The sequence below is a fragment of the Festucalex cinctus genome, chromosome 2 (genome assembly GCF_051991245.1).
Source record: "Festucalex cinctus isolate MCC-2025b chromosome 2, RoL_Fcin_1.0, whole genome shotgun sequence".
In the NCBI taxonomy this organism is placed as follows: domain Eukaryota; kingdom Metazoa; phylum Chordata; class Actinopteri; order Syngnathiformes; family Syngnathidae; genus Festucalex; species Festucalex cinctus.
Genome location: NC_135412.1, coordinates 31,843,656 through 31,857,509, shown reverse-complemented (window position 1 = coordinate 31,857,509; position 13,854 = coordinate 31,843,656). Strand labels below are relative to the sequence as shown.

The 13,854-nt window shown below is 40.5% G+C and overlaps 1 protein-coding gene across 2 annotated transcripts in view; it reads left to right on the top strand.

Moving 5' to 3' along the window:
- Nucleotides 1–13,216, top strand: part of LOC144014574 (forkhead box protein J3-like) — an 82,897-nt gene extending 69,681 nt beyond the window's left edge. For both annotated transcript variants that reach the window (XM_077514604.1, XM_077514605.1), the window contains exons 8-12: nt 2,251–2,475; nt 3,774–3,875; nt 8,882–9,136; nt 9,444–9,572; nt 9,825–13,216. In XM_077514604.1, coding sequence (XP_077370730.1) covers nt 2,251–2,475; nt 3,774–3,875; nt 8,882–9,136; nt 9,444–9,572; nt 9,825–9,943 — 830 coding nt within the window. In that variant the 3' untranslated portion in view covers nt 9,944–13,216. The remainder of the gene's footprint in view (nt 1–2,250; nt 2,476–3,773; nt 3,876–8,881; nt 9,137–9,443; nt 9,573–9,824) is intronic.
- The last annotated feature ends 638 nt before the right edge of the window (nt 13,217–13,854 follow it).

Here is a 13,854-nt window from a genome sequence, read left to right as displayed (position 1 = left end):
GGTTCTGTTAGTTTTTATTAGTTTAGCTCGTTAAAAAATGCTTAATTCTAGTTTAGTTTGCTAGTTTCAGTATTAGTATTATATTATATTATATTTTTGTTATGTTTATTTTATTTGAACTGAGTCAAATGCCATTTTTAGCTTATGTCGCGGGCCGCTGAAAAATGCACGGCGGGCCGCAAATGGCCCCCGGGCCGTAGTTTGGACGTCACTGCTATACGTGCTAAGGGAGAAGCTATGTATTTATTTTACAGTTTACATTTATGCTAATATAACAAGGTATGTCACAATCTGAAAAAGTCAGCTTCTGACCCTTCATACCATACATACTTTTTTGCTTAAAAACAAAAATGTAAATTAATTAATTTTGCAGTAAGGATTTAAGTAAGATAAACTTTTGAGTTTTTCTTTTTTATGGGGTTATTTTCTACCTTGTTTCTCTGGAATCTAAATCTGTTTTGATCACTGATATCAATCTTAGGCAAGTTTGCTGATTAGTTTTCCATATGAGCCTACATCAAGGAAAAGTACTTCACGCAAGGCTGCGACAACAGTAAAGAGGTGGCAGAGTGATGTTTTGGGCTGGAATAATGCCAAGTGAGTTGGTTGGCACCTTTAGGAGGACTGAAGGTACCACAATTACGAAGTCCAGACCATGTCAAGCCATGGTATAAAAAGAAGAACCATGCCATCTGCAGTAACATAATTTGCATGCAATGCAATTTTTTTTTTTATATAACCTATTTGTTTTTTGTTTTGAAAATTGTTGTCCATAATGACTGGGACCCTTGTATTTTGTGTAATTGTAGTGTAATTTTGGGGAAAAAAGAACTTTTGTTCAATAAATATATAAACAAAATATTTACTTTAATTTAGGATAATAAACAAAAACATACCTAATTTGGAAAATATTATACACTTATAAGTAGTGTTGTTCCAATATCGTTTTTTGGCCCCCGATACCGATTCCAATACCCAGCTTCGCAGTATCGGCCGATACCGATACCATACCGATACCTAAGGTTTTTTTTCCTCAACATGAAAAAGCTGTCCTGCCATTGGTTCAGAGTATTCAAGGGCCAATAGTATATCTTAGATCGGCATGCAGTGAACATGTCACATATCAGTGAATATCGTGCACGAGCAAGACACAAGATGCTGTATCCAAAATCCTCTATTAGCTTTGGAATTAATGTTATCGGCATGTTACTTGTGAGTAGTCACTGATACCGATACCCCTGTTTTAATGTAGTATCGGCGCCTCTGTCGATGCCAGTATCTGTATTGGAACAACACTACTTATAAGTAGGGATTGTTCAATACACCTTTTTTTTTTCAGATTTGCACTCAACTCTTGTGTAGTCACCAATAGTATCAATTTTGATACATAAAATCCCCCTCCCCCCAAAAAAGCAACGACAGATAATTTTAAAGAAAGACCTACATATGCCAGTATAGCATCTTCCCTTAAAAAAGTGTGACATGAATGGCAATTTTTAATTTCTAGTTTGTGATCGTAAAACCACCACAAGCGGTATCGGTTGCCGTTGCGGGTACCGATACCTTGAAATAAGGCCTGGTATCGGTACTCGTCCACTTAAAAAATTGATGAGAACCTCCTTAGGAGACATCACAAGTAAAATTGAACACTCTTGGCTACACAGTATAAGAAATAGCAGATTAAATATGATACTATTGTTTAAAAGGTTGGCTTAGCTTGACGTAGTTTACCTTTTGTGCACATATTTGTGCAATATACACAGAGAAATTAAAGGGAAGAAAGAAAGAATTCAGTCTAACAAATAACCTTTAATGGTCCAAAGGAGAGCACGTACCTCCGTCCAATTTGGATCCAAACCAAATTGCAAAATTCATCTTCTAGCTGTGCTGAGAGTACTGGAGAACCTCGTTCTCATCCGTTGTTGTCTGCTTCCGACTGATGCATACAATGCATTGCTGTTATCTGTGTTTCTCACAGAACCATTTTGAAGAACAGGTCAAGCCCGTATTGCGCAGCGGAAACACACATGCGGTCATTGCAGTTCAGTCAACATATTTTGACAGTTATTTCCAGCCCTGTTTTAATTTGCCTCAAAGTAGCTATAGGATTGTCTTTAGAACGTGGGTGAACGTCTCAATCGAAACTCTATTTAGGTGTCAATTTATAATTCATCATGATTAGGACACAGTATTTTTCATGTCTTTGTTGGTGATGTCAAACCTGAATATGTTGTTTGGTGTTCCTGACAGCTTTGATGGTTATGCCCGGGGACTCGAACCATTCGACTCGGACGGCCTGCTCTTATCAACACTCACCTGGTGCAGGGAATGGCAGCGGCAGCGGCGGGAGTGGCAACCACCATCATCAACACAACCATCACCACGCCCACCACCCTCAGCATCATCTGTCCACCCATGGCCAGCACCCATCTCTCTCCCACCACAGTCACAGTGGACAGAGCTGCCCCACGACAGGTGAGGCCGACAAGGTCTAGTTGTATGTCTGTCTGTCTGTCTGTCATCACTGCTTTATTGTTACATTTGAGGGTCGCCAGCCGGAAAGTAGACACGTAAACAAACATGATGATATTAGCTTAGTGCAGTTGCTGTGCTCAGTTGTGGATGTTGTAGTATTATACATTTTTCTTCACCAGTGCCTTTTCATTTTCTCACCTTGAATAAAATTCAGCTCCTCTCCATGTACTCTGTATGAGTATATATTTAATGCTCATGAAAAAACTGTACTCGAATAGTATAATTTATAATAAGGAATACAAACAAGTCTATTTAGAGAGGCTGACATGCATGTCAACTGTCGTCCAACCTGGCTGGGTAAAATGCAACTCTGCACATCACTTTTTTCCCACTATTGTTTCCGAAGTCAGTTTCACATCTTTCACAGCGAAAATAAAAATAAACTGGAACCGCTCTGTGGAGCTTGTTTCTCTCCATATCTTTTTACTGATCCTTGTAAAAGCAACACTGCCTGGCAGTGCACGTTATTGACTGTTTCATATTTAATAAATATTGATGCCACTCAGTGCCAAGCAGTAATTCTACCCTTATTCCAATGCCACGGTGGGGTTCGTGTTATCTCTCAGTGTGTCTTTCTGAACGCGTTCATTGCTTTTAGATTGCTCTCCTCCCTCTGTCACGTCTCACAGAGGTTCATATAACCGGGATACATACGTGTGAGGCTTTCACCAACACGGTTCCTTCTCATAATATTCCTGCTCTTCTGCATCACCTCATTCTGTGCGTGTGTGTCTGCATGCATGTGTGTTTTCAAGAAAGCCTTTTGACGGGCACATTGGCAACTATTGCCACATTATATATAAATCTCAGTTTGCAGTTTTCTCCTCTAAGCTGAGGATGAATGTGAGCTATCCGCCCGTCTTTGCTCTGAGGCCTGAGCATCTATTGTTCTGTTTGTGGTGGTGGGAAGCAGCTTCACCTTTTCATTTTGCACAAAGGCACAGAGCTGTGACTGGAATATGTCTGTGTGGAGCTGCGCCTCCTTGTGGTTTACTCTGGAACTGATGTCAGAACAGGACCGCAAAAAGATAGCGATAATAAACATATATACAATGTTTCTACAAAGTGGGGAAAATGGGAGAAAAAAACAAATATACATAAAATATTTTTTGTAATTGAAAATATATTGAAAAAAATGGGGGCAGGGGGGTGTCAACGAAGAGGTGAATCCCCAGGTGCTGAACCGCAAATATGTTGATCATATTATTCACACGTCTTTACCTTGGCCTTTCTTCCAGGCATGACTTCAGATTGGTACCCAAATCTGGACTGGCTGAAGGAAAGCTGCCGCATCGCAACCAGCTACAATTGGGCTGATGTAGACCTCTCTCCATTTCAAGGTAAACACGTTCACACTGACAGGATTAGAATATACAGTATAAGAATATTCAATATGGTAATAGCATACCAGCAAAACTATGTGCCTTTCTTCAGATTTCATCATCAGAATTGTTCATATTTTTTCCTTAGTCACTTCATAAATTGTTGGTCGAAAATCGGGGAATAGGGTCTGTGAATAGCAAAAATCTTTGTATAATTGACGGCAATTGAAATAGATTGGGGAGAAAAATAAATAAATACATAAAAAATCAGCCCTAAAAAAAGGCAAGGCAAGTTTTATTGTATAGCACATGTCTGTCATATAAAAGACAACTCCATATGCTTTAAAGACAACACTAAAAAGCATCAACAAACACAGTTAACAGCATTCAGAAACAAAGAAGAGAAAACGAAAGTAGGTTACAAAATGTACTAAAAGAACAAACATTGACAATGTTAAAAGATAGGCAGCACATTTTAAAAATATTTAGCATAAGGAAGTTGTAAAAAAATAAAAATAAATAAATAAATAAATACGTAAAGTAATAAAAAAAAACGATGAATGAAACATGAGAAATGTATAAAATACCTTAATCAAAGGTATGTGAAAAAAGCAAAGAGAGGAGCCAGCTGAGGTGGCTCGGGCATCTGGTTCGGATGCCTCCTGGACGCCTCCCTGTGGAGGTGTTCCGGGCATGTCCCACCGGCGGGAGGCCCCGTGGACGACCCAGGACACGCTGGAGAGACTGTCTCTTGGCTGGCCTTGGAACGCCTTGGGATCCCGCCGGAGGAGCTGGTTGAAGTGGCTGGGGAGAGGGAAGTCTGGGTTTCCCTCCTAAAGCTGCTGCCCCTGCGACCCGACCTCGGATAAGTGGAAGAAGATGGATGGATGGATGGATGGATGGATATTCTACAGCTGACTGGGAGCCAGTGTGAATCTTTAAGGGCTGGAGTCATACGTTCTGATCTCTTTGTTTTGGTCAGAACTCGAGCTGCAGCATTCTGAATGAGCTGCAATTGTCTGATGTTCTTTTGAGAGAGTCCAGTCAGAAAAACATTACAGTAATCGAGTCTGCTGGAAATAAAAGCATGGATAAGCTTCTCTTGGTCTGCTTGGAGAATGCAGTCCTTCAGTCAGAGATATTTTTTAAGAAATGTTTTTCAAGTTAGATCTTCAAAAAACTTTCGATATATGTTCGCCTTGAACGCCATGGGTGGATAAAAAATGTTTGTTTGTGTTTGTTTGTTTGTTTGTTTGTTTGTTTGTTTTTTAAAATCTGGGAATATGGCCATCCACAGGTGCTGAAAAGCAAGTACAAGGACACACAACAACAACAAAAAAACACTGAAACTGATGTCACTTCACTTTATATCTTCTATGTAAATAATGTGAATTATGGCTCAATCAGTGAAAAAAAAATCACTATTGGAAGTGATTTAAGTACCAGAGGAAGCAGAGAGGTGTTTCTTAAGCAATACTGACACCTAATGGCCACCGTATGTACAGTATAGCTTGAGAATTGTTGGACTACTTATGTACTACATGCTTAGCTGGAAGCCATTTACTTTACACTTAATGTTGTGAAATATTATCATGTTTTGGCATCTTAGTTGGGAGTAGCTTTAAAAAAGGATTTAGAGCTTAAACTACTAATATAGGCAATTGTTTTAAAAAAATATGAGTGAGAGAAGTATACTATTTGTGAATTTTGGGGAAATTTTGACGTTTGTGGGGGGTGGGGGTTGCTGGGTTTCAAATTTAGGTGGGGGCATTCAAATCTCCTTCAGCTTCCTTCACTGTATACAGTGCATCCAGAAATTATTCACAGTGCTTCACATGTTTCCACATTTTACTATTTTACATTCAGCCTCATTACAAAATGGAATAAATGATTTTTAGCCCCTCAGAGCTCTACGCACAAAAACCATCATCCATCTATCCATCCATTTTCTGAACCGCTTATTCCTCACAAGGATCGCGGGGGGTGCTGGAGCCTATCTCAGCTGGCTATGGGCTGTAGGCGGGGGACACCCTGAACTGGTTGCCAGCCAATCGCAGGGCACACGGAGACAAACAACCATCCACACTCACAAGCACACCTAGGGACAATTCGGAGCACCCAATTAACCTGCCATGCATGTCTTTGGAATGTGGGAGGAGGCCGGAGTGCCCAGAGAAGACCCACGCAGACACTGGGAGAACATGCAAACTCCACCCAGGAAGGTCCGAGCCTGGACTCGAACCCGAGTCCTCAGTACTGGGATGCGGACGTGCTAAACCCCATCATGACAATGTGAAAAAAGTTTTAAAAAAATTGTGAATTTGTTACAAATAGTTACAAAAAAAAGAAATCACATGTACCTAATTATTAATATGTATGAAATGTAGAAAAAGTGAAGTGATGTGAGTACTTTGTAGATGCACTCGATGCTCACTGAGGTGATCTCTGACAGGATTTGCTCAAGTTTTTGGTGAGTTATGATGAATAGTGCCCCTGACATTTTTGGTTCAACTTCAAATAGCACTACTACTTTGGATGATTCAAACTAACTGATCATTTACTGCATCCGCATTTAGAATTGGTTCACTTTTTATGAATCTCATTCGCTATTGTGATTTTACTATGATGGAGTTTCCATATAGCCTGGCCCTTGAGGCGCAATATTATAACAATGTAATGGTGCTGGCCTAATAAAGGTTATTAGCCTGTATCTGAGTGGTTGCTACCTCCTGTCCACACACACCTAGACATACACACGCACACGCCTTCACACCCGCACACCAATTCCACCTCTCTTTCGCTCTCTCAGTTGTGCGATGTAAATAATCTAATTAAGGCCGTCTCAGTAACAGCCTCTTACCCTGGTCAGTGCACAAAGCCGGCAACATCCACGCACGACTGGATGATGACAGCTGGTCCCATAACACCATCATCTCTCTTTCCTGCTGCGCTTGACCCCACTCACACTCCCGTCACGCCATCCGGCAAGCCTGTATATAACCCTTGAAGAGCGGGACGCTCCGATGGGACCAAGCATGAGCACTTTACAATAAGCGTGTGCGTAGTGGACAAATAAAATCTCAGTGTTGGGAGAATATGAGCCGCTCCATCAATTTAAATGAGAAATCAGTGAGTGATCAACATGTTTGGGGTTTGTAGTATAATAAGGTTATGCTTTAATCCACTTTATTTCCACATGCCATTCATTCCGAAAGATGTCATCAAATCAACAGCCATTTGTGCTGTCCTTGTGGCTGCTCAATTGAGTTTCTAATCTCTGCCACTTGTCCTTGTCAGGGGTTGTGAGCATGCTGGAGCCTATCCCATCTGACTTTGGGTTAATACTTTTATATTTCATCTCAACTCATTTACTCGCAGCCATTTTCAGTGGTATCTCTACTTACGAAATTAATTGGTTCTGGAAGAAAGTTCTTAAGTAGAAAATTTTGTAAGTAGAGACCCATTTTCTATGTAAATGCCCTAATCCGTTCCAAGCCGCCCAAAATTCAGACAAATGTTTTATAAAGCATAAAAATGCATCAAAACATGTAACAAATATGTTACAATTAGATTATTGCACAATAAATGAGAGTTGCCATAATGTAAAAAAATAAAATAAAAAAAAAGAAGAATAAGAATAAGAATAGAGTAAAGAATAAAAATGATGGTCATTTACCTATTTAACTCATTCACTCCCAGCCATTTTCACAGAAGCAGTCCCGTTCGCTCCCAGTTGTTTTACTGGATTTTGACTGATTTTGCAAGGCTCACAGAATATTGTGTTCTATTGCTATAAAAGCATGGAACCAATCAAAAGAAAGATTAAAGTCTCTTCTTTCATCAGGAAAAAAAAGTATGTTTCTATCTGTTTCCGTTTTGCAGCAATTAGCAATAGAAGAGAGCTAAGTTTCATCGGTTTTCACAAATCTATTCGAAATTGTAAGTAATTGAGGGTTTTTTTCTACATGGCCCTGGTTGATCTCCTTTGCTCTGCTGCCACCTGCTGGCCGTTTGTGTAATAACTACCATTTCTGCAACCGTTCTTTGCAGTTGAGAGGCTGCATCAAAGCCTTCTGTATGCTCTAGCATAAAAAACAAAAACAAAAAACGTATAAATACGTCTTTGGGACACTTAGAACATTAAAAAAAAAAAAAAAACGTTATTTACACGTTATTGGGAGCAAATGAGTTAAAATCTGTCCTCATCGTTTTTTGCCCTCTTTGGTTCATGTTCTCTCTCAGAAGTGTTTTTTACCTGGTGTTTTGTTAAGAAAGGATCCAAGGATGTTTGCTTTTTTTTTTTTTCTTTTTTTTTCTTTTTTTTTTTATATATATATATATATGATATCATATATCATCATAGTGAGCGATCGCCCAACTGGTGGACACTTTGTCTGGGTGATTCTTTCCAACGAATTCCGAAACTTCATGGAAACTTCAGATACGGCGAGGCATCTTTTTTCCAAAAAAGGCCCGTCTCGTCGTGAATTAAAAACTTACCTCTATTATCTATTTATTTTACACATATAGATACATGCGGTATGCTAAGGTAAGCAGTAGCAGCCCATATTGTATTTTTACCTTTCGTATCCTGAAACTTCTTTCGTAACAATAGGCAATATTTTCCTGTTGAGGAGTTTCGTAACTTGAAAATTTCGTATGAAGGGACGTTCCTAAGTAGAGGTACCACTTTATTTGTATCTGTTTCCGTTTTAAAGCAATTAGTGTCAGAATATAGCTAAGTTTAATAAATATACACATTCCTGGTGAAATCACTGACAAAAAGAGCCTGTTGCAACATGGCCCTGGCTGATCTCTTGTACTCCGCTGCCACCTACTGGCCATTTTTTAAAATAACTGTCATTGCTTTAAGCCACCTCTTCATGTCAGAAGCTGCATCAAAGTGTTGCCTTTTTGGACAAAGTATTAAAAAAACAATTTTACACATTTTTGAGATTGAATGAGTTAAAGACTTGAATAATGGTTTATTTTTCCTTCTCGCCTTCTCTGTGCATCTGTGGCAGGCCTGAAGGAGAGCATGCGTCAAGCCGAGCTCAACAACTGGTCCCTGGATGCCTCTCAGATCGCCGACCTGTGTTCGTCCGTCAACCAGTTCTTCACGGCCACGGGCGTCATCCCCCCTCAGGGCACCGCCCTCTCCCAACCTCAGGTCGCACACCCTGTGGCGCCCAGGGCGCCGCAGCACCCGGCTCAGCCGCACGGCACCATGCACCCCAAGGCCAGCCAGCACAATCAGCACGGGCAAATCATTCGAACAGGTTGGTACAAATACAAGTGAAGTTGTCTATTGGTGCTGTTCCGCATGTGACAATTGGATGTGAAGGCAGGACGTCAGGCTCGTTTTTTTGCTATGCTCAGTGGAGTTGAATTACAATCACGTCTTGCTGTGCCATTGTGACCGTGTTACACATTCACAAGGGAGTTGTGGCTATTACTCACAGTTGACTGCTGGGAAATTATGGCAGCGGAATCTTTCAGCATGCACAATAAATGTGAGTCTGTGTTGTGTGCAAACCCGAATGCTAATGTGTTAGTCATTGGGCCTTATTGTACGTACGCCCACAGGGAACATGTACATGGACTCCAGACAGAACATTCCATCTCTGATGGGCCCACCTGGATACCCCCACATGCCTCCCATTAGCAGCACGGCTCCCACCATGACGGTTGACTCCTCCATTACACTCTTACCAGGTGTGTGTGTGTGTGTGTGTGTGTGTGTGTGTGTGTGTGTGTATGTTGATACTAGTGTTAAGATAACAAATCAATTCAAATCAATAGTGACTATGATTGTAAATTATCCGAAAAGTACAAACCATTCTATTCTTTAATCTGGTCCACCAAGCATTACCATGATCAAAAGATGTGAAATATTGTAATGTTGTAATTTTCCCCAAAATTGGTGAATTAAAATATATTTTGTCTTTGCGTCTGCCTCGTGTCCAGGCCATCACAGCCAACTGAGCCAGCAGCAGCAGATGTTGCCTCCAGGACACTTCCAGGTAAGACGCATGCTGGCTACTGACGACATCCAGGATGACTTCGACTGGGACTCCATCGTGTGAACAGGAGGTCAGAGACAAGCAGTGATGACGGCAACGCAGGTACGAGACTGGCCCATCAAAAACACTGAAGACAATCCAAAAGAATGGAGTATTTTTTTTCGGGGGGACGGAACTGGAGACAATCAGTTAACAAGTGGACCAAGTTGTAAAGCGACGCTGATCAAATTGTCTAATCATGAGTCACCCCTCTCTTGTGTTAACATGGGTGGCAAGACTTAAAGGTGTCAAAATATCATCTGTGAAATGTTTGCTATTGTTTTCATCCGTTCATTATCAAGGAGTATTTGGGCCACACTGAAACTAACACCAACAACAAAACCCCGACAGATGCTCCATATATAGGGAGAAATTTTTGTAATAAGAATAATAAGAATAATAATAATACATTGACTTCCCTCATTAAATTCTAATTTTATTGTCATTTTGTTTTGCCTTTTTTTGTAAAAAAGAAAAAAAAGAAAAAGAAAAAAAAAGATTCTAGAAAAAAAAAATGTAATCTTGTTCATAAAATCATCCATATTATACACCACCACCCAAAAATATGTATCTTCTGGGATTTAAAACATATTATTATTACATACATATACATATTATTACTATTATTATTATTATTATTATTATTATTATATTATTAATTATGCGGTGTCAAGGCTATGAAGTGTGGTGGAGGACCCAAGTGCAGGAGGTGGACGAGTCAGGGAGGCAGAGGTGTTCAAAAGGAGTAAATTTAATCAAACAAAACTAAAGTGGCAAACAGAGTTTGGTGACTAAGAATAACAAAATACAGAAGGAAAGAACTATACAAGCCAAGACTTAACAATGGCAGCATGGACGTGTGGAAACAAGAACAATGAACCGACAAGAACTGAAGTGAAAACCGATAACTAAGTACACACACTAATTGAGCATGATTAGACACAGCTGGGCAAGACACAAGTGGAAGGGGGTGCTGATTGGTTGAAACATGAGGAAGGGCAGGCAAACACAGGTGGACATGGCAAGGCTTAACAAGACTAGGGAAGACAAGGAAAGCAGAACATAAACATGACAAACTCAAAACTAGAAATTCAACAAAAACAAAGCAAAACCCACCCCAAACAGAACCAAAACATGACATGCGGTTGTGAAGCGGTTGGGACGAGGATCAGCACCTCCAAATCCGAGACCATGGTCCTCAGTCGGAAAAGGGTGGCGTGTCCTCTTCGGGTCGGAGATGAGATCCTGCCCCAAGTGGAGGAGTTTAAGTATCTTGGGGTCTTGTTCACGAGTGAGGGCAGAATGAAGCGGGAGATCGACAGGCGGATCGGTGCAGCGTCTGCAGTGATGCGGACTCTGTATCGGTCCGTTGTGGTGAAGAAAGAGCTGAGCCAAAAGGCGAAGCTCTCGATTTACCGGTCATTCTACGTTCCAACCCTCACCTAAGGTCACGAGCTCTGGGTCGTGACCGAAAGAACGAGATCCCGGATACAAGCGGCCGAAATGAGTTTCCTCCGCAGGATGTCCGGGCTCTCCCTCAGAGATAGGGTGAGAAGCTCGGTCTTCCGGGAGGGACTCGGAGTCGAGCCGCTGCTCCTCCGCATTGAGAGGAGCCAGCTGAGGTGGGTCGGGCATCTGGAGAGGTGTTCCGGGCATGTCCCACCGGCGGGAGGCGCTGGAGAGACTTTGGAATCCCGCCGGAGGAGCTGGTTGAAGTGGCTGGGGAGCGGGAGGTCTGGGTTTCCCTCCTAAAGCTGCTGCCCCCGCGACCCGACCTCGGATAAGCGGAAGAAGATGGATGGATGGATTATTAATTAATTAATTTGTTTATTTATGTATTTATTTATTTATTTATTTTACAAAATCCAACTTATTCTTGAAAACCGACAACTCTTCTCATAATATGAGTGTTGTGCAGGAAAAAAAAAAAAGATACCACTTTATTCTCTGAAAAAAAATTCATGAAATAATGTGATTTCATTTTTTAAATATACATAAATATAGCCTGTAAAAATACAATTTCAGTCTCATAATGACGTGTTTTTGTCTGTAAAGAATAAAACTAAAGACTTCACATATTTTCCCCATTTTTTTCCTAGTACTATTGCTACTTCAATATAAGTATACAGTTAGTACTTGTTTTTTCCTTTCGGTGTGGCCCAAATATATCTTCATAGTTTCCAGCTGCAATTCTTGAACACATTTTCCTGAACAGAAGGATATTTATATCTTCTCTCTTTCAAAATCAACGACTTGAAATGTTTTTCTTGTTTGTAATTTCTCTGTAATGAATCTCTTACCTGGTATCTTTATGAAGACACATTGAAGAGTGTATGGCTTGGGCGCCACCTCCTGGTCAATATGAGCATCGCAACACATCGTCTCAGAATTATTCTATGCACACAATCAGTTCTCCGTTCCCAAAGCGCTTATGGATTTAGTTTTTTTTTGTCGTTTTTGTCATATTGTTTGTTTGTAATAGTCCATGCTGTCATGTTCTCAGGGTAGTTCAATGATTCATCATTTTAAGCCATTAATGTGTCGTAAAGTGACTGCAGCATTCAGTTCTTGATGGCCCCTGACAACTGTGACGTTTGTCATCTTAAAGCAAAACAAATGCAGTGAAATACGCTCATGCAACACTCAGCAACATTAAATTCACATTTGTTTGTTTTTTTTAAGATCATATTCTTCATGCTTATTTATGACAAAGGCCCGACATGACTTATTTAGATGAAGACATGCATTTTTTTGCACAAATGTTAAGCATCTTGCAGAATAATGAAACAAAAAAGGATGATGCTTTGACTTTGAGGACAATTTTGATCAAGATGTGAGGAAACAGCTGTTTTTTTTCTTTTGTTTTTCTTCCTCCATTGTGATTTAGTCAGTGTGAAAAAGTGTTTTTCTTGAGTGTACAGCTCCACATTGCTCGAAAAGTCCAAGTGGTCTTTGGAGGGGGAAAGAAAAAAGCTGAATCTTTAATATTGTCATTATTGCCATTGATGCTATATTACAGTGACCAGCATTATATAACTTGTATGTGTGTGCGTTGTTGTCCTTTTGTAAATAGCACTAAGTTTCTTCTCTGTTTTCCCGTAAGAAAAAGAAAGAAAAATGCAGACTGGTGAAAAGAACAAAGTATTTTTGTTAATTGTCCTTGAAGGAGACACTGTGTGTAAATAACGTCATATTGTACATATGTGATTTTGGTGTGTTATAAATCATAATCTGTGTATGCTTCAGCGGTTGTTTCAGTGTTTATTAAAATGTAATTGACAGTTTTTACTGCCCTAACCTTGCTTCTGCTGTTGTTACTTCATTTTCATTGCTGAGGGGTGTAATTTTTAAAAATTCTAGATATATAACAGCATTTACAGATTCATTATAGATACACATAGATAAAAAAAAAAACAATAACAATAAATATTTTCTGGGAATTCTTAAAAATTGTCCTCCAACATAATGTTTACTTTGTAGACATTGTTTCAATGTATTTATTTACTTCATTTTGGTAACTATATACGGACCCGTCGCCATGGGCGGGCCTTGGGGGTCCGTGCCCGCCCTGTCAGTCAGCCGTGCCCGCCCTAGCAAGATGACTCACCAACTATTCGTCCTTATCAGTCACGTAAACTTGCGCCTTCTGTTTTAAGTAAAGCATGGCGTGCCAGCCAACCACATACCTCCTTTCAAGTTTGGCAGTGATTGGCCATTAAACGAGCCAATGACAATCAGGATCAGGAGGGATGGGGTGGGGCGGGGGGGAGACGCGCGCTCTGCAGACGTGCCTTAGCCAAATCTACTTCCGGGTAGATAGTGCGCATTTGCCGGCTGGCGCTGGGACAAAGACTGAGCAGTGAGCACGTCGTGCCGCTTTAATGGGAGCCACCAAATGCCAAACCTCGATCCAGGATGACCCAGTTGACATCAAT